Source organism: Coffea eugenioides, chromosome 2, assembly GCF_003713205.1.
Source record: "Coffea eugenioides isolate CCC68of chromosome 2, Ceug_1.0, whole genome shotgun sequence".
Lineage (NCBI taxonomy): Eukaryota > Viridiplantae > Streptophyta > Magnoliopsida > Gentianales > Rubiaceae > Coffea > Coffea eugenioides.
This window is the reverse complement of record NC_040036.1, coordinates 39,339,319-39,357,935: the sequence shown is the minus strand read 5'-3', so window position 1 is coordinate 39,357,935 and position 18,617 is coordinate 39,339,319. Positions and strand designations below refer to the sequence as shown.

The 18,617-nt window shown below is 35.8% G+C and overlaps 3 protein-coding genes across 4 annotated transcripts; 2 read left to right on the top strand and 1 right to left on the bottom strand.

Moving 5' to 3' along the window:
• The first annotated feature begins 237 nt into the window (after window positions 1-237).
• Window positions 238-2,100, top strand: LOC113763742 (F-box protein FBW2-like). The gene is made up of 2 exons (XM_027307651.1): window positions 238-634; window positions 1,541-2,100. Exons 1-2 carry the CDS (start codon window positions 252-254, stop codon window positions 2,073-2,075), a joined length of 918 nt encoding a protein of 305 aa, XP_027163452.1. The 5' UTR covers window positions 238-251; the 3' UTR covers window positions 2,076-2,100.
• Window positions 2,101-10,213: 8,113 nt separating this feature from the next.
• Window positions 10,214-13,232, top strand: LOC113761701 (protein IQ-DOMAIN 14). 2 transcript variants are annotated; one of them, XM_027304802.1, is made up of 5 exons: window positions 10,214-10,682; window positions 10,767-11,111; window positions 11,359-11,574; window positions 12,170-12,301; window positions 12,404-13,232. In XM_027304802.1, exons 1-5 carry the CDS (start codon window positions 10,611-10,613, stop codon window positions 12,998-13,000), a joined length of 1,362 nt encoding a protein of 453 aa, XP_027160603.1. In that variant the 5' UTR covers window positions 10,214-10,610; the 3' UTR covers window positions 13,001-13,232. The 2 variants fall into 2 exon arrangements, with proteins under 2 accessions (XP_027160603.1, XP_027160602.1); XM_027304801.1 differs by having other exon boundaries at window positions 10,764-11,111.
• Window positions 13,233-13,964: 732 nt separating this feature from the next.
• Window positions 13,965-16,638, bottom strand: LOC113762130 (exosome complex exonuclease RRP42). The gene is made up of 8 exons (XM_027305420.1): window positions 16,558-16,638; window positions 16,355-16,482; window positions 16,187-16,243; window positions 15,960-16,052; window positions 15,270-15,348; window positions 15,039-15,163; window positions 14,640-14,780; window positions 13,965-14,554 (listed from the first exon to the last, which is right to left on the bottom strand). The coding sequence occupies exons 2-8, from the start codon at window positions 16,478-16,480 to the stop codon at window positions 14,312-14,314; spliced, it is 864 nt and encodes a 287-aa protein (XP_027161221.1). The 5' UTR covers window positions 16,481-16,482; window positions 16,558-16,638; the 3' UTR covers window positions 13,965-14,311.
• Between the last annotated feature and the right edge of the window lie 1,979 nt (window positions 16,639-18,617).

Genomic DNA, 18,617 nt, shown 5'->3' with positions numbered 1-18,617 from the left:
GCATTTAACACCAAAAGAAAGGGGGGAAAAAGAAAGGTCTGTGCACACACACCCTAAACTTTCTCATCATACCTCAGAACTCCACGTGTCACCATCTAAACCCCTCTCGCCTTTCTCTCTCCTACTCTTCACCTTCCTAAAACTGAAAAACAACAAAAACCAACAAAACCCCATAAATGATAAAACCACCTCCTTAATACTAACAACGTACTACCAGTGTGTGTTGTGCGTGTTTTCATTGCAACGCAGAAATGGAAAGCAGGGTCAAAACCAAAAGGGTCTGCACCATTGAACCCAAAAACGACATCGTACCAACACGGAGCTGGGATGCAATGATCCCAGAAATATTATCCTTGATATTCACGAAAATAGTCCCCGTGGAAGAAATGGTGAGGGCGGTGAGCTTAGTCTGCAGAGGGTGGCTGGAGACGGTGGTGGGGCCGTACTGTTGGAATGAGATTGACGTGGAACATTGGTGTCGCAGCCACTGGAACAGCTGCAACGCCGGCAATCGCCGTGGTGGGCTCCTTATTGACTCGGTAGTTAGGAAGCTTGTTCGCCGGAGCAAGTTTACCGCCGGAAAGTTCTGTGCTTATCGCTTGGGTAATGCCGGTTTCTCTTACGTCGCCAACTGGTATGTGTACTTTTCTTATCAAAACGTTTTGTTTCTTTTTTTTTTTTTTGTTTTTTGCTTTGTTTGTTTAGTATGTATTTTTGTTGAATATTTCTTAGTTGCAATACCGTCTAGAAGTGGTTTTGAAAATGCCAGAAAGGTTTTTTGAAGTTTCTGTTTTGTGGAATTTTACCTTGCAAAAAAGTTGTTTTTGTTTTGTTCTTTGGAGATAACAATAATATTTCCTGTTTTATTGAAATAGCACCTAGTTGATTTTGCCTTCTCTAATAGCTTGTTTATGATCAAGTGTGACAATTCAAGCGTAAAGTGAAAAAAGAAAAGGAAATTTTTATAGTTGAAAAGGAAAATGGCTTTGAGATCTGAATTCGTTTCTATCTAGTTCTTGAGAATATACTAGTACCAGATTGTCCACTAGTTAATTTTTCTTCATGGGTTAGATCTGGCTACTACTTCCTTCACTCATTACCTATATTTGGAAGCTAATAATTACTTGAGAATTTTGTACATAATTCATGGTTCTATCTAGTGATTTGAATAATCTGCGCATGTGAAACGTGCATCAATTTTTTTTTTTTTTTTGTGTAATTCTTAAGTGCCCAATTGGCTTGGGGATTATCTAAATAGGGCGAATGTGGCCTTGGGAATTCTGGTACTTCAAAAAACTGTACTATAAAAGCTATCCATGTTTAATTTGGAGCTGGAAATTCAATTTATGCTACTAAAACATTCAATTTGTGCTCAGGATTTGTGTTTGTATCTGTAAATCAATGCTTTACACAAAATGCACACTGTAATTGAAAATAGACTTTGTCATCTATTGCTAGTTGAAATAAGAAGATTCATTCACTATGGTCATATATATCATCAATCACAATGACATGATGCTCTATTCTGTAATTGTTGCAGTGGAAGATGTCTCAAGGTCCTAAAAATTCCAGTAAGTGAGATAACTGATCAGGTAGTAGAAAAGCATGCAGAATTACTAGTGAACTTGACAGAACTGGATATCAGCTATTGTCTGAAGCTCACAAGCAAAAGCCTTGAAGCATTTGGGAAACACTGCAAATTCTTGACTCATTTGAAGAGGAACATGCCACCACTGGAGCTTGGGGCAGTTGTGGCTTCAGAGACTGATGATGATGAGGCATTCGCGATAGCCAACACCATGGCAGAGCTTGATCATCTTGAATTTGGATTTGCTCGCATGACTGATCATGGCCTTAGCACGATACTTACTGCGTGTAAGGCTCTTACATACCTTGACATTCAGGGATGTTGGAATGTAAGATTGGAGGGAGCTCTTGAAGAAAGATGCGAAGAGCTTTTGGTTTTCAAGACTCCCTGGACTGATATTGAAAGTGAAAGTGAGGGATCTGTGGAAAATGATAGCAGGGGAGATGATCAGAGCTCTGATGAATCATCTTCTTCTGATTCAGCTTAAATTACAAACATTTGGTTCACTTTTTTGTGTGTACTTGTAGGTGGTTCAGCCATGGTCTGTACTCTGTAGTCTTGATTGTGGGATACTGAAAGCAAGTAAATGTTGTTTATGGTGCTCTTCTTTTATCAATGGACATGAATGGCAAGCTAGCATGACAAATATTGGTAAAATATTTGGAAATTTGCCTTGGGTAGATTATTGTTCTAATGATTGCCTTCCTCTTCTGTATCAGCCTAAGTTACGAACATTTGATCCACTGTTGTGTGGGTAGCTTGAAGTTTAATTCTAGGTGGTTCGGCCATGTTTCTGTAGTCTTGATTTGTGGGATATTCAAAGGAAATTTTGTTTGTGGTTCTTTTTCTTGTAGCAAGGGACATGAATGAGAGGCAAACATGAGAAGTACCGGTGAGATTTTGGAAATTTGACATGGCAGATTACTGTTCTAATTGTTGCCTGTTGCCATATAGTCTGATTTTGGTGTTGTCATCTAGGAAACAATTAACAGATGCAACTAGGCTTTTGAAACCTACCAGATAATGTGATTTAATTTGTTTGGTATAGTAACTAATTACTATGTCAATAACTTCCCCTTCCTTCTTTAAATTTCATCTTGTTTTTGCTAATTAATTTTTTAATTTTGCAAACACATCAAGTGTACCAATACCACTGGAGAAAAGTAAAAGATGTAGATTTCAATCACAGTCTCTTATTGTATACTACATTATAGCCTCACCATATAATTAATGGGATCCTTTTAGAAATACCAATGAATAACTTATGGGTCACATAACTGGAATTTTTAATCAGCAGGAATCCTAAAGATTCGAATCTTGCTTGCTTCAACTTCATTATATTCATATGGTAGGTTGATGATATACAGGGCCTACCCTTTAAGAGTAAATTATCATGTTACCCTTGGCCACAAGACGCATACCTTCTCTTACATCTATAAATACCCTAATTATGTACCAAAATGGTAATAAAAAACAATTGATCAAAAATCTCATTTCTAGACTAGGGCTACAAATGAATAAGTCACTCGTGAGTATTTGTGAGGCCACTTGGTCAAAGCTCGACAACTTGAGTTGACCAAGTCAAGATTGAATTCAAAGATACTCAATTATATATATCCCTAATATTTTGTTATTTGCTAAGAAAAAATTACTATTTTATTCATTTTTTAAAAATAAAATAATTTTTTTTTTATTTTTTAAACTCGAGCTCAAGTTCGACTTAGCTCGAATTTGATGTTGAGCTCGAATTCGAGTTTTCTATTGTGAGTTTATTGAATTCAAGTTGGGTAAAATTGAATTGAGATTCAACTCGACTAACCCAAAATTCGACTTGAATCAATTTGTTTGTAACCTTACTTTGGACTCTCAACAATAGTGTACTCACTTAAGCATCGAAATGGCTTCAAAATTTGATCCATTCCCTCCTTTATTTCTTTCCACTGTATGAGATTTGTGTGATAATTGGACCTGAGTATGGACGCTCAACATAACTCGCTATTACAAAATTCTTGTATCAAAGGATGTTAAAAATCATGGTAATGAATTAGAATGACATTCCTAGGATTTCATCATAATTATAAAGCCATTTCTTCTACCTACTGAAACTACAATGACACCCTAAAATTTCACATCATACCACGGAAGCCTTTAACCACTTGCTAATTTTAGGCAAATATGTACTCTTAATTCCAGTGCTTTGGGGAGTTCTTCAAAGCAAAGTTGGGGTTTCCAATAAATCTTAAAGATCTTTATCTTACTTAATTGAACGAGCCATAAACTTTTGAAATTGATTCCATTGTAAAAGGCTTAATTTTTAGTAACCTATTTTGTCAATGGTAAAACTTAAGCATTTGTAGGTGAAATATCGACATATATCCTAATCCGTTCGGTGTTAATACTAAGGCACTACCCAAGTTAATCATATGGTCCTATTCCACTTTGATCTTACTCAGCAATAGAAATCCAGATTCAATGAATAACCAATGCTCGTGTAGGATCAAAATTCTTGTAATTTGAATCTTACGTCATTTGTATCGATAATTAGTGTCAAGAAACAGAAATAAACTGTGACAATGCTTTAGAAATTGATCCTTCTTGAGTTTTGTGGAACACATGATACCCGCTCCGGCTCGGCTTTGTATCCGAGGCTGGTGTCCTTGGTGTGGATAGTGGATACTAAGATGGCAGCTGGGGAAGTTCGATCCGTTACCTTAACCCTTATGAAATGATTGATGTGATCCCACCGCCTGACATCAATCCCTACAAGGCTATCTGAAGCTCCAATTCCTAACATAGCCAACCTACGACCGTCTCCAATGGATTTGGGGCAGGGACGGTCATCAGTATGACCGTCCCTGCACGGTTAAGGGCCAAGATTTGCCCTCAAAATTTTGTGCGGCTGAGATTACACCATGTAACTCGATTTTCGCGCCAAGTGTGGGGCCCATCACTATCTGTTCTGAAAATACATCCTGTGAAAAAAAAGTTACACGATGTACAAAGAAAGTTACGCGCAATTGATAATGACCAAAATTGCCCGGGACGGTTGCAGGTGCAACCGTCCGTGCCCCGAGTCCGTCTCCAATAGAGATAGCAATTGGAGCGGGTATTCACGGACACCCATCCCATGGAGAGTGGGGTGGGGTGAGTGAGACTGCGGGTAAAATTCTTTCTCCCATAAAATATGGGGCAGGGGACGGGGGACTATACCCTCGTCTAATCCCCCGCTTAACTAGAATAATATATATCTATATGTGTGTGTGATATAATTAATATTATTAGTTATACTACTATATTTATACTAAATTACTAATTACACGTTTTACTAATTATATATTTATATTTAATTATTAATTAAATTTCTTACTAATTATAAACATTTTCACCTGTGAGTTGGGGCGGAGCAAGGGGTTAGGGTGACGGGGGATGGGGCAGGGGTGAGGGGTATGTTTGGACAATGGTCCCTTGCCCCGTTGCCATTCCTAATTTCCAACACCTTAAAGGCAGCTCAGACACGTCACCGATTAATCTGCATACTTTATTACCATTATAAATACCCTTCTCTCTTGCATCTTAGAGGTAACAAATTCCATTCATACTCTTCGTTTTTCATTTCTCGACATCTTATACTTGCTAACTTAAACATCAAAGTCGCATCGAGGAGAAACCCTAATCTGTGTCTTTTTTGTGTTGTAGGTGACGTGCATTTTCCCGAGGCTCTTGACCTCTACGGGAGATCCGTCCTCTGCTCTCACAAGTTTCTATCAGAAATTCCAAGTCATCTGTACAAGTTCACTTCCTAAGGCTTACTTCTATGCTCAAATTGCAGCATCCTACTCAATTTTCTGCCTAGAATTGGTTTTGTACGATGGTGCATATGATGGGAAACAGTCAGTTGGTCTAGACATTCCGAATTCTCTTAAATATGAGGAACTTCCCAGCTTATTTGACGCTCCATCTGGACCATCTCCTTTCGTTTCTAACTTCCACTACATATTAACCTTTCATCTTCTCGTGGATTTGTAATCACATAATTTTATTATGAAAAAGGTTTTGATCATTCGAGATTTTGTGTGCCAATTTCATTCAAATCGTTGAACGTTTATCTATTGTCATTGTTTGTAAAACCGAACATAGATCATGGCATGTGATGGGTCTAAATCACATTCAGTTTAATGGACTCAACCCAAAAGGTAATTGGGTTGGGTTCAAATTAATGTCCTAATCCAAAGCCCATAGGCACATTAAAGCCCACTTTAAGTCATCAGAAACTGAAGGTTTATAAACCTTTTCTTCATGCATTATTGACTTCGAAAAACTTTGAGAATTTGCGACATGAAACTATTAATGTCACTCCACTTTTTATTAGCAGCACTCCCACAATTATTTTTATCATATAGTTTTCACTTATTAGTTTATATGATAAAACAAATTGTAAGAGAGTCCTTAACAAAAAAAAAAAGAAAGTGCCATTAGCATTTTTATCACATTAATTTTTATTAATTTTTTTTTTTACTTAAACTGCACTAATTATGCCTCCTCAAAGGTCAATGGCTTTGCATTGCTCCTTTTCTTTTCTTTTCTTTTTTTTCCTTTTTTACAGTATATATTGCCCCCTATTTCCTCTTGATACAAATTTCTATAATAACCAAAGTCCCAATACAAAGCAGATAGCAATTAGTGATTAAATAAAATAGAATGAAAAGGAAACAAAAGATTCTAAGACGAACCACCCCATTTAAATTTTATTTCTACTACATCAAATTAAAAACTCTACCGGTATTAACCAACATAATTTAACACACAAAACCAGACCAACATTTGTGTCTTTGTAGTTGTTTTCAAGTATTGACTCTTCTCCATTTCTCCAAACTAAGGCCATTTTTGGTTTAAAATTTATTCAAATTTATTTTATATCTTACTTATTAGTTATATTAACAATTATTCTTGTTTAGAAGTAAGAGGTACAACTATAGAAGACCTAAAGAAAATTATTCATTTTTATCTATTTAGCTTTTTATTCATATGCTTTTGTTAGATTCCATTTTGATTTGGGTATCATTGTTAAGTTTTTACCTAATTGTTCATTGCCATTACTTAACTTCCTAGAATATTTAATTTTTAGTATTCCATTTTTTTGCATTGTCTATTATTGTTTAAGCATTTAAATGCTAATTATTTTCACATGAATTTTAAGCTCAAATTTGTCATACTTTATTCATTACAATGTTTTTATATTTTTATGTATTTAATTGTTTGCTTCATCTAAACTAAAGTCTTAATTTTGTCCCTCATCCTAGTGTTTTGAGGGAATAAATTCCAGCCCCTTTACTGTTTCAAGAGGTGACCACGATATTGAATTATGTTGAGCCATTTTTGGCACCAGAACAGTGAAACTAAAAAAATGTCAAGCTTAAATCTCGCAAAGGCATGAGGTAATTGTAGTATTAATGCTATATTACTATGAGTAAGCTTTTTATATACTGTTAATATACAATTTTTTTTATACGAACAAGTTTAAATCATGTCACATAACATGAATTTAAATTTAACATTCAAATCATGCATATGTGTTATACATACATCCATAGTTGTTAGTATGGAAAAAAAAATCGCTATACTATTATTGCATAAAATATTAATCTTATTACTATTTAACTAACATGTGAGTCATTGTATATAGATCTTCCAAAAGTTGTACATACTCTCTTGTCATCATCTCTTTCGGTTAGGGATAGCAATAGGGTTTGATGGAGAGGGGGGAAATGCTTGGCGGGAGGTGGGAGGAGGGGAGGAAATCTCCCCCAACTTTAAACGAGGTGGAGGAGGATACCCCACCCTGCCTCTCGTCTTAATTTAATATTATATATATATGAATATATAATACGTAATATAAATAATTATATATATATGTAATGCGAAATGGATAATATGATATTTTCTTGTGATAACATAATATAATTTTTTTGATAAAAATGATAATTTTGCTATGTTAGTTTACTTTTTTTTGTTATGGCATGTTGTTTGTAAAAAATAATGATAATTGATTTAGAATTTATGTAATATCAAATATAGAGAAACAAATTCACATGGTCAAAATAATTTTTTAACTTTATCTCATCTTAAATTTTTCGTTAAAAATTTAAAAGAATGATTAATAAGTCTATTGTATAGTATTGTACGTATATAAAAATAAAGCCACATAAAAAAAATAAAAGAGTAAAAAAAAAAACCTCCTGTGGTAAGCCTAATACACAGAAAAGCCCCCTATGGTTTCAAAATATATAACACGACACCTTATGCTTTGAATTAAATTGTAAAGGTGATGAAATCCGTTAAACTTAACGGAAATGACTTATTGGAACCTTAAAAAAAAATTTATACCTTATTTTTATCAAATATACCTATTCTACCCCTTAACCCTCAATTCTCTCTATTTAGAAAATAAAACAAATGATTTTTTTGAGTTGTCTTTTGCTTAATTATATCAGGACATTTTGGCCATTTCGTCCATTTCCGTTAAGTTTAACGGATTCCGTCACCTTTACAATTTAGTTCAAAGTATAAGGTATCGTGTTATATATTTTGAAACCATGGGGAGCTTTTCTGTGTATTAGATTTATCACAGGAGATTTTTTTTGTTTTTTACCCAAAATAAAAATAGTAACAGGGCAGGATGAGGGCACCTACAGGAACAGCGGGCACGAGACGAGGGATGGAGCAGGGTTCCCTGCCCCAAACCCACACCATTGCCAACCAACTTTCAGTTTCTATCAAATTACAAACAAATTGTTCAACAAAGCACCCCATGTTTTCCTTGTATTTTTTACCGTGTACAAATTTCTTTAGGATAAATGTACATGGTGGGCAGCATTAGGACCCTCAACAGCTGTCTTTCCCATCTTCATCACAAGCATATGCTTTGTTTTGTCTTGACATTCCCTGTTGTCTTCCATATGAGCACTTCCCCACATCCAATAATGTTTCTCATCTCTCTCGCTTTCACTGTATTTTCTATCATCCCTCACTCTCACCATTTTAAGCCTAGACGATACAAGTCTAGAACAATTTCTAGACGTGAAAATTTCTTTGTACGTCAAGTGCACATGAATATCACTTGGAGCACTACTTTCTTGCATCAAAATGTGCTACAAATTGTTAAAGCACATATAATTTTCCAATAGATTCTTTCCCACCCCACTTATAATTTCCCCATATTGTAGTCCATGTGCAATTTCTACATTAGTATTCATGTGACGTGTGCTTAAGATAGATGGATTTTCTGACCGGGGAAAATGTAACACATAACAAAAGACTTGCATCAATAAGTGTCATGATACACTTTTTATAACTGATTGAGCCGTTGGTCAAATACTGTAATGCCTAATTTATTAATAAAATTATCTATCGTTTCCGGAAAAAAAAAAAAAAGCCAAGCTGCCCTGCTGTCCTTTCTGCAGTACTAGTACCTCATAATATGATCAATAAAATCATGGACACTGATCCACATGCCTCTCTGTTGAGTAGGTGTATATAGGTGTCAGTCAAATGTATGTGTTTATGGTTTGATATGGGCCCATTCTTGGGAAATTATAGAGTCAGATGAATGCCAACTGAAATGGGAGCTGTGGGATTTGAAGTCTTTTGAGTGTTGTGGTTATGAAGATATTGACCAATCAAAGCCAATATAAGGCCACACCATACTCTTTACAATTTTGAGGCACAAACGAAGCCATGTTATCATTGTTGTAGTTAAGTATAACTTGTGTACGTGTCAGAAAGCTTGTGAATAATACACCAACTAATATTAATGCGCACATATGCAAAAGTTGAAAATTATGAAGTCTTGTTTATTAGAAATTTAATGACTTGGCCTAGTTGAGCCTTGGATGGCGAGCACCTGTGACTTGGCACTACTTTGTTGGTGAATCGCTAATAACACTACATAATAATAAATAGGCACTAAATCACCAAAATACAAACACCAGATTAGAAGTTCGTATATCGTTTATCAGTGTTTAGATATGTTATTTTTTAGTGTCTATATCTATTACGTTAATGCGTGCACTTTACCGTGCGTTACCATTACTAAATCGGTTGAGTTTCGGTATATATGTTGAGAGGGATATATACACAGTATATATGTTGAGAGGGATATATACACAGCGAGAGGAGGAAAATAGAAGAGGGAAAAAGGGCACAGATGCACAGTGGCTTTAAGGTCACAAAACTCAACCCAACTGCTGAGACTAGAAATGAAGGCCAATAACTTGTATTGAATGATCTATCCGAGAGCAGTCTGTTAGTTGCTCAGTAAAAATCTATGTACTTTTAAGGTAACATCTCTTTTTTGGAGTATATGTCACAGTCGCCATGAAACTAATTACTATAAAGAAAGAGACTAGATTCAATCAGCTAAGGTTGATCCAATAAATATGTCAGGGTCCAGTCTAAACTGATAGGAGTGTAGTTTTCAGGTTTCCAACAAACATATGAACATGTCATTTATTGGGTTGAGAAAAATGAAAGGTGGAAAGGTGCAACAAGCCATAATAAAAGATTCCCTTATATAGAACAGGTTTCCCTCCATAAATACAAAATACACTACCTCTCTGCCAACAGCTTATGACTCAAGGCCCTACTGGTTGAATGGATGAAACTCATCATACATGGGGAAGAAGGCAAATGTACATCATTGGAGTGAAGAAAAGATGAAAGAATATGAATCTTAGTCTTGGTCCATTATTTTATTCCTTCAAGAAAATCTACTTTACCTGCATTTGTTTGCACCAGATTTCCTGGTGATCCAGTCTTTGGTGTCATAAAAAATACAAAGTTTTCTCTAAATTCAAGGTTGATCTTTGCTGTATTTGTGCAACGTTTACCAAGTCCCAATAAGCTTCTTCGTGAAAATATTACTTGCTACTATTGCTAGATTCAGTCTAGGAAGTATAATTCTTAAATCAAATCGCTAGTTGAAGTCACTGAGATTCATGATTTCATGTAAAACGAGTGGTATTTCATGGCAAAGAAGAAGAAGAGCTGGTTCAATCTACTGAGGAGAATTTTCATTGCAGATACAAAATCAAGAAAGGTAAATAATGAGTTCAACTGCTTCTTTTATTTGCAGAATGTTGCATACATCTCAGAAGGTGCTTAATTACAATATTCACAGAAGGATGAAAGAAAAGGATGGGCATTTGGAAGATTTAAGAGCAAAAGGTTAGCCTCTCTATCAGCACCACCACCTCCAAAGAAGAGCATACTAGGTGCACCTGAAGAAGAGAAGCAGAATTATGCAGAAAATGGAACCATTAACACTACGGCTGCAGAAATCTCTCGTACTAATACTCGAGATTTCAGGCCCGGTGTCAGCCCTCGATTGTCCACTCAAGACAAGAAAGAATCCCATGAAGTTTCAGCAACCAATGTCTTTAGCCCTGCTTCACAATCTCATCAATGCCAATTGCAGATCCAACATCTTGCAGCTATCAAAATTCAATCAGCATTTCGCGGATATCTAGTGAGTTTTGTCAAACTTCTCTTTTCAAACTTCTCCACTCTGTTTCTGTATCTGCAAATCCAACTGCAGCACTCTTATCAAACTTCCCATATCAAAAGTGAAATCACAAGGAACCTGCAAATTACTAGTGAAACACCAAATTAAATTGGGCAACAAGAATTATCCGAGTGTCAGTTGAAACATTTGAACTCATTTTAGATGGATGATCATTTTCTTTCTTTCTGACATAACTGTTTGGATTTTGCAGGCTAGAAAAGCTTTACGTGCACTGAAGGGACTAGTAAGGCTTCAGGCGATAATTCGCGGTTGGGCAGTTCGACGCCAAGCCATTAATACCCTCAAGTGTTTGCAAAGCATAGTGAACATTCAGTCAGAGTTTCGTGCCAAGAGATGTGATATGGTGAAGACCACTCAGCATAATCAAGAAAACCAGGTGCAGGACATGACAGAGAAGGACATAAGGGTAAGTTAACGGTGAATTTAGCTCTTCTTATGTTTCATTCCTTCGTGTTGACAAAGCTTAACAAATAATCCAAAAGCCAATTGGCCTTCCTCCTTTCATTTTCTCCTACTGTACTTTTGACAATACTGGGGCTTTATCTCATTAATAACGTAAAGGTTCAAACTTTTGCCTGATTTGCTGTAATTTATAGTTAACAGTGGATCCAATTTGATGGAAATGTTCTTTTGGTGTAAAATCAATCAATAACCTCGCCAAAGTGATACTGTGCTTGACTGGGTATCAGCAGAAACTTAAGAGTCAAAAAGAAATTTCTCTAGGTTTCACAATATATATGAATTGTTGAACATATAGTTGAGTAAATCCACAAAGTTCCATAACATTTAGTTTGCTTTCAATAGTTCACTAGATCAAGTATCATCGTCCTTAGCATTTCCTCATCCATCTACTTACGCTACTCAACCTGAACTAGAAAAATGAAAGAACAGATTTATCTATTGAGTTTGAGTTTTAATTTATCCTAAGAAACTTTCTTCTTGTTCCAAGTAACTAAATTATTTTCGTCCCCAAATCTTAGTTATTTTCTTGATATCTGCAGATTGATACAAATAGCCAGAGAACGTGGGATGATAGTACTTTGTCGAGGGATGAAGCAAATGCATCGTCCATGAACAAGAGGGTGGCTTCAATCAGGAGAGAAAGAATAAAGGAATACTGGTTAAATCATCGGGTTAGTTACTAAAACTTTGAATCCTGAAATCTTAAAAGTGTAGCTTAATTCTACCGGCACCAGATAGCATAGCATCACTAACATGATACTGTCTATATTCAGAGGTCCACTGAGTCAGAACAAAGCAAGCAAAATGTAAAACAGAGATACTGGCTAGAACAATGGATGGATTCCCAGTTGGCTAAAAGAGAAGATCTTCGCAATATAGGAACAGCGTTCCCGGTAAATGCAAAGGCCAAAGAGGAACTAGCTGGCAGAAGACTCAGACTAAGAATTCAGAAACAATATCAGATTGAAGGATTGGATTCTCCTCTAAATGTTCCAAGAAGATCATTTCACAGGAGGCAACGTTCCAACGGAGATGAGGACTCTTTTGTAGGCTCTCCTTCTGTTCCAACATACATGGCAGCCACAGAATCTGCTAAGGCAAAAGTTAGATCAATGAGCTCACCCAGGCTAAGACCAATCTGTTTTGATGCTTACTCTGAGATCAATTCTCCATATAAGCATAAACTCTCTCCCATATCTTCCATTAATAGTGAGGCTACAAGCTGCAGTCAGATCAGCAAACACTATGGTTTCTCCCAAAGATCTCCATGCTTGAAAGGTATACCTGGTCCAATCAAGTCACATAGAAGTCTGAAGGAGTTCAACTTGATTGTAGAGAGTAATAAAGATCAACTGAATGCCTATGGATGATTCAATTATGCCATCCAACTCTATGCTAGAAGTCTAAGAACCTCAGCTTTATTGCAGAGAGCTTATTGCGGGTTTCAGCTCTTTTGCTTTGACAAGGAATTGAGCTTGTATTGCAGATGTACTTGAATGCCAAAATGACACATGAAAGGAGATAGGAATATTCGAATGAAACTCCATAGTTTTTAAGTTGTATTCGATTAAAACCAATGTTACATGATTACCAGATTCCCTATTCACATACTATTTCCAATCTCGAATTGTTATCCACAGAAACACAGGAATCAGGCCAGTTGTGTCACTCTTTTCCAGCTCACCCATACCTAAAGCCTGGTCCTTAGCACGGGAGAAATTTGATCTTTGGGAAAAGTAAATGTCATTGGTGACCATTTGGAGCCTTTATCGCGTTACTTTATGCACCAAAAATTGAAATAGATTCAGGTCTTTAAAATTTCGGTAGAAAATGGTAAATGTTAGATTATAGAATCAAATAAAAGAATAATAAGACTATTTTTTTATGGTCATGAAACTATCTAGTGTAACCATTGGAATACGATCGAATTAAGAATTTGCAAGAATAGGCGAAATCATGGATATGGATCTCATGATTGATAGGCAGAAAAACTCCTGAGGCAGCAGACACAACCCACGTATGAAACAGAACACAGGAATAGTTTTCTGGCTTCAGCATTATTATAAGCCTGTAAATATAAAATTAAGTCATTCTGTCGCTCATGGCCTGGTGAATGAGAAACCAACGTGCTCTGCTGATATGCTCTCTGCCAGACACAAAATACTCATGGTTCAAAGAAGAATTTCCTGTGCCTATTACGGATGAGATTCTGATATATGCCAAATAGTCCGAAAGACATTCTTGACTCTCAACAGACTTCTTTCTTTTGGCCCATATAGATAACTTTACTCCATATCCAGGATAAGAAAGCACCACCATCTACAAATTCACAAGTCCAGATAAAGGATGTATGACAATCTACAGATTTGTAATAATATTGAAAAGAGCAGTACAACCTGTCTTTCATCAATTTCAAAATACTAAACATCAAGCTACAACTTCCTGAACTTCCTGAACTAAACATCGAGCTACAACTTACACCCCTAGGAAATTTTGCTTACCGTGGTTACAGTTCAGCAAATAATTGCCATTTCCAGTTCCAGCTGCAATTAGCTCAATCACTTCCTGAGCACCTATAAGTTAATTTGTATCTGATAATTCTACAAAATTACAACCTTTAGCAAGCTATATTGAAGGCAAAACAGTTGAACTATTACACCAAATGGATGCTTGATTTTGTGTCAAAATTCATCTTCTTCACAAGCTTCTGCTGCAGCTATCTCGGAATCCAACTTATTTATCAGCTGCTCACTTAAATGTTTAGAAACAGAGATCATGTCAAGTATGACAGATGGATTTAGGCCTGCACCCCCTCGCTTTGTCAGCCCACATATGCGCCCTTGCCTATTCACAGAAACAGAGACAGCTGAGCTCATCTGAGATTCTTCTTCCGAAGTTCCATCCACGATGTAGTGCTTACCAACCTGCAAAATTTACCATGGAAGATATTTGAATTACAGATAATGTTATAATTTGGATAACTAGTACCTGAAAATATTATTCTTTCACCTTTGTCAGAGTTATAATGGCAGGAATTCCACTGGTATCAAATTGCAAAAATTCTTCATCACTCAAATCAACCTCTGGCTGCTCATCAGAGGCAGCTGAAGCCACTTGGACTTTTGGAAGAGCTGTATTGCTCAGAGCAGCCTAAAAATCAATTATTTTAATGAAAATCAAACTTCATGAAAAGATGTAGTCATCAAACAGGTCTAATCGATTTAATCTAGGATTTCAAAAGCAGTGTCTAAGCTTCTTTCTTGCCACCAAGCATTGATTAATCCGCATTGGTAAACAAAGTCAAAAGCTGCAGTCACCAGTCAATTCATCATTGCCAAAAAACTATATATATATATAGACCTTTGAACTGCAGTTCATTAATCAAATAAATCAAATGTATAAATGCACCTTGACTGCAGCGCCCAAGGCATCTAACAGATTCCCATCTGAACTTACAACAAGACCTTCTATATAAAGATCCCAACAGATTTTCCCCTCAACGATAGAAAGAGATGAGAGATCTATTCCAGCCCCTGAAAAAGCAAAGAAAATTAAGAGCCCCATATTAATTAAACAAGACAGAGTACCTCAGCAAATTGCATCCCTTGATGGACTGATCTTGCTTCTTAGCATGTTTACCTGCTCCACTTTTACCACCCAAGAGACAGCGCTGAAGAGCAACTGAGAGTTCTGACGACAGCTCTTCCCCTCCTCTACCCTACATGAAAGAAGATCATAAAGAAAACTGCTAACAATCCAAATGGAGGATAAATTAAGTATCTACCATATGGCATTCAGCACAGCTATTATGTTAATGCAAAGAAATTCCAGTGTTTCTGCTCACTATCGAAAGACACAGTCACCTACTTAAACTAGTAAACCTAGCTGTGCATTGCTTACAAGCAGGCAAGTAAACACACAAATAGATGGCATCACTACCCTTCATTGTCAATTTAAACATACAAAGGAAGTAAACCAGGGCTTCACTACCCTTCATTGTTAACCGCAAGATTCATAGAACAAGAAGAAATACCTAGTAGTGTTAAATGCAATCATAAGCTCAAAAACAGGAAATGAAGTTTCAGTTACATCCAAGAGTTTCAAGACAAGATAACCAACCTAAAGATTCATGATACAATAACAAAATGCGAAAAAATTTTATGTTTGCACAAAAAGCTAAAAAAAAAAACATTTTGTTTCAACTTTCTGCAGGATCTCCATGTTGCTTTTATAGTGCTCATAGTTATTATCCGCTATATTTGTCATATCTGTCTGTTATTAAAAAGAAAAAATGTTTACTCAGAACTACAAAGAATACATGAATATCACCTCAAATGCTGGCTCAGCCGTGGGACTGCAATCCACGTTGATTAATACCTTCCCTTTATCCGGATAAGATGGGCTCGGCTTTCCAAGTTCAGCCTAGAATTACACATTGACAACTCACATAAAATCCCAACATCACCACCCAAAATGTACAATTCAAAAATCCCAAACACATACAAAACAGAACCAGTACTTAAACCCAAAAAAAAAAAAAAAAAAAAAAATTCCACCTTAGCACTCGCGATAACATCGGTGGCACCAAGCTTAACTCTAGCTGAACCATTAGCCTATAGTAAAAGAAAACCCAAACTTAAAACACAAAATTTAGCTCCAAAAAAGAATTTCTAAGATTATGTTAGGGAAAAAAAACAAAGTAAAATGAATGGAAAAACCCTTACCTGAGGGATGACACCTGTTTCAATGTAAATGGGCCGATAAGTGTAGCGTTTTCGGCCGTCAGTACGGAGGTCCTGTTCAATGCCTCCCTTGATAAAATGCTTTTCTCCAACGGAAAGTCCCACCATTGCTGCAAAAACATGTTAAAAATGAGAATATTACGGATAAAGAAGCTTAATTTGGTAGAGGGGCGTGGAAATTGTACCGTCAATGGCCGGAGGAGTGGTGAAGAGGGCTTTTGCCGGTGACCGGAGAGTGAGAGACAGAGGATTGTAGAGATTTTGGGAAATTAGGGCTCCCTGGGGTTTTTGGGTTATATTTGTAAAATTGCATGGACCGGGCACCGGGTCTATTATGTGGGGCAAAATTGAACCGGTCGAGTTGAGTGGAGCAATATTTAATAAGGGAAATGGCATATTTAGTCCTTTTACTTTTCAATTAAAGGCACGTTTAGTCCTCAAACTATTTACTCGACCTTAATCGGTTCTTACACCCATAATTTGGTGAAAGTTAAGCCCTTCTGTGGCTTTCCACTAAAAAAAATGTGCCAATGGCAAATCTTTAGATTGCAATATTCTTTTCTTTTTCTAGAAGTTTATGAATTGTTTTTGGTCTAAAGTGTTTATGGTGAAATGTATTTGCCTTTTTTGAGGTTGCAAGTAATTTGTAAGATTGAGATGCGAACACTAAATGCCCTCAGGCGAGATCCCTTCTTGTTATGAGAATCTAGAGTTCATAGAAATAAGTGTGATAAATAATTAACGATTTATATCAGGTCACGTCTCAAGTAGCATGATCTAAACTGTCTTTAAATTGTAAAGAAGAAAAGCAAATTAACTCCAAAATTTGAGATGCAATCCATTTGGACAGCAAAACTTGCCTCTAGGGGTTACAGTTAAGGCATCAAATCTAGATAATTAGCAGTTTAGTTTAGGTGATTTCTTATGCGGTATGACTAAAACTGTTGCTTTAAAATATTAGAGTAAAAGGGGTAAAACTCTAAAATGAGACGATCCTGATCCTGAGCCTGAGCAGAGAATTGCCTCCTGAAGTTGCAGTTAAGGTATCGAATCTTGCGTCAGTAGCTAATCTTAGTAACAGTTAGGAATAGTTAAATTGATTATTGACCTCCACATAGGTTAGTCACTATTATAGGACCTCCCTTGATATTTAGAAAGTAGATGTCCTATCAATTCAAATACTTGTGATTTTGCAGCTTTTTGGACTCAACAGTAACTAGTGGAGAAGAGGAATTACCTCCTGTAAACTCATTCCCACGTGCAGTAATGACTGTATCTATGGGGTAAAATTGTACATCACTTACAACGATACGTGCACTCGTTAATCACAATTAGACACTTGACTTTCCTTTTCACCTTTATGTAACAAGTTTATTTTGAATTTTGAAATTTTGGGCCAATCTTAGCCCCGAATCAATATGTGATTTTTCAAAGATGCTTATTTTTTTGGGCCAATCTTGGCCCATTCATTATTATTTTAACTAAGGTGGCAAAAGAAAGATTGACAACTGCAGACCGGGTATATCAATGGATCGGATCTTATCCAAATCCAACCCAGATTCAATATACTTGAGTAGGGTTTGGATTTAATTTCTTAAATTCAAACTCTACCCAGACCCTATAAGAGAGTCAAGGATTTGGGTAGGATCTGATTTTCTATGATCCATATCCAAATTCAAATTCATACCAGACATATCCAAACTCATGTGTGTGTGTATATATATACATACATAAAATTTAGCTTGTGCATTAACACAATATAAATTTTATTTGTGATTATTTATGAATTGATGCAAGCCATAAATAATTAATTAATATGTTAATGTATTATTCATGTTTACATGCATATTAGTCTTTAGGAACTTTTATTCGTAAACTTATTACAATGTTATAATATTTATTAATTAATATAAAACATAGAAAAAAGAAATAATAGGTTTGGTGTTCTTTGAGATGATAATTGAACTTTACAATAATTATATACCTACTCATATTCATTTTCAGTTAAAGACAAAAATATTTAGCAATCTATTGTCTCATGACTGAATTATTAGTTTTTATCAAAATTAGTAAATTTATGAATTTAGTAATTAAATTCACACTAAGCAGGTTCACTGTGTATGGATGAAAGGAATAAATCAAATTTATTAAAGAGATAAAAGTTATAAGAAGATAGAGAAATTATAAGCAAAATTGATTATACGTATAATATATGTGTGTGTGTGTGTGTGAAATTTAGTTTTGC

Excerpts from the sequence above, each read along its gene's own strand:
- LOC113763742 (XM_027307651.1), top strand. The coding sequence starts at position 252 with ATGGAAAGCAGGGTCAAAACCAAAAGGGTCTGCACCATTGAACCCAAA. Across the intron at positions 635-1,540 it reads TTCTCTTACGTCGCCAACTG|TGGAAGATGTCTCAAGGTCC; the intron begins GTATGTGTACTT and ends TAATTGTTGCAG.
- LOC113761701 (XM_027304801.1), top strand. The coding sequence starts at position 10,611 with ATGGCAAAGAAGAAGAAGAGCTGGTTCAATCTACTGAGGAGAATTTTC. Across the intron at positions 10,683-10,763 it reads CAGATACAAAATCAAGAAAG|AAGGATGAAAGAAAAGGATG; the intron begins GTAAATAATGAG and ends CAATATTCACAG. Across the intron at positions 11,112-11,358 it reads CAGCATTTCGCGGATATCTA|GCTAGAAAAGCTTTACGTGC; the intron begins GTGAGTTTTGTC and ends TGGATTTTGCAG.
- LOC113762130 (XM_027305420.1), bottom strand. The coding sequence starts at position 16,480 with ATGGTGGGACTTTCCGTTGGAGAAAAGCATTTTATCAAGGGAGGCATT. Across the intron at positions 14,781-15,038 it reads CCTTGGGCGCTGCAGTCAAG|GCTGCTCTGAGCAATACAGC; the intron begins GTGCATTTATAC and ends ATTGATTTTTAG. Across the intron at positions 14,555-14,639 it reads CCATTATAACTCTGACAAAG|GTTGGTAAGCACTACATCGT; the intron begins GTGAAAGAATAA and ends TAAATTTTGCAG.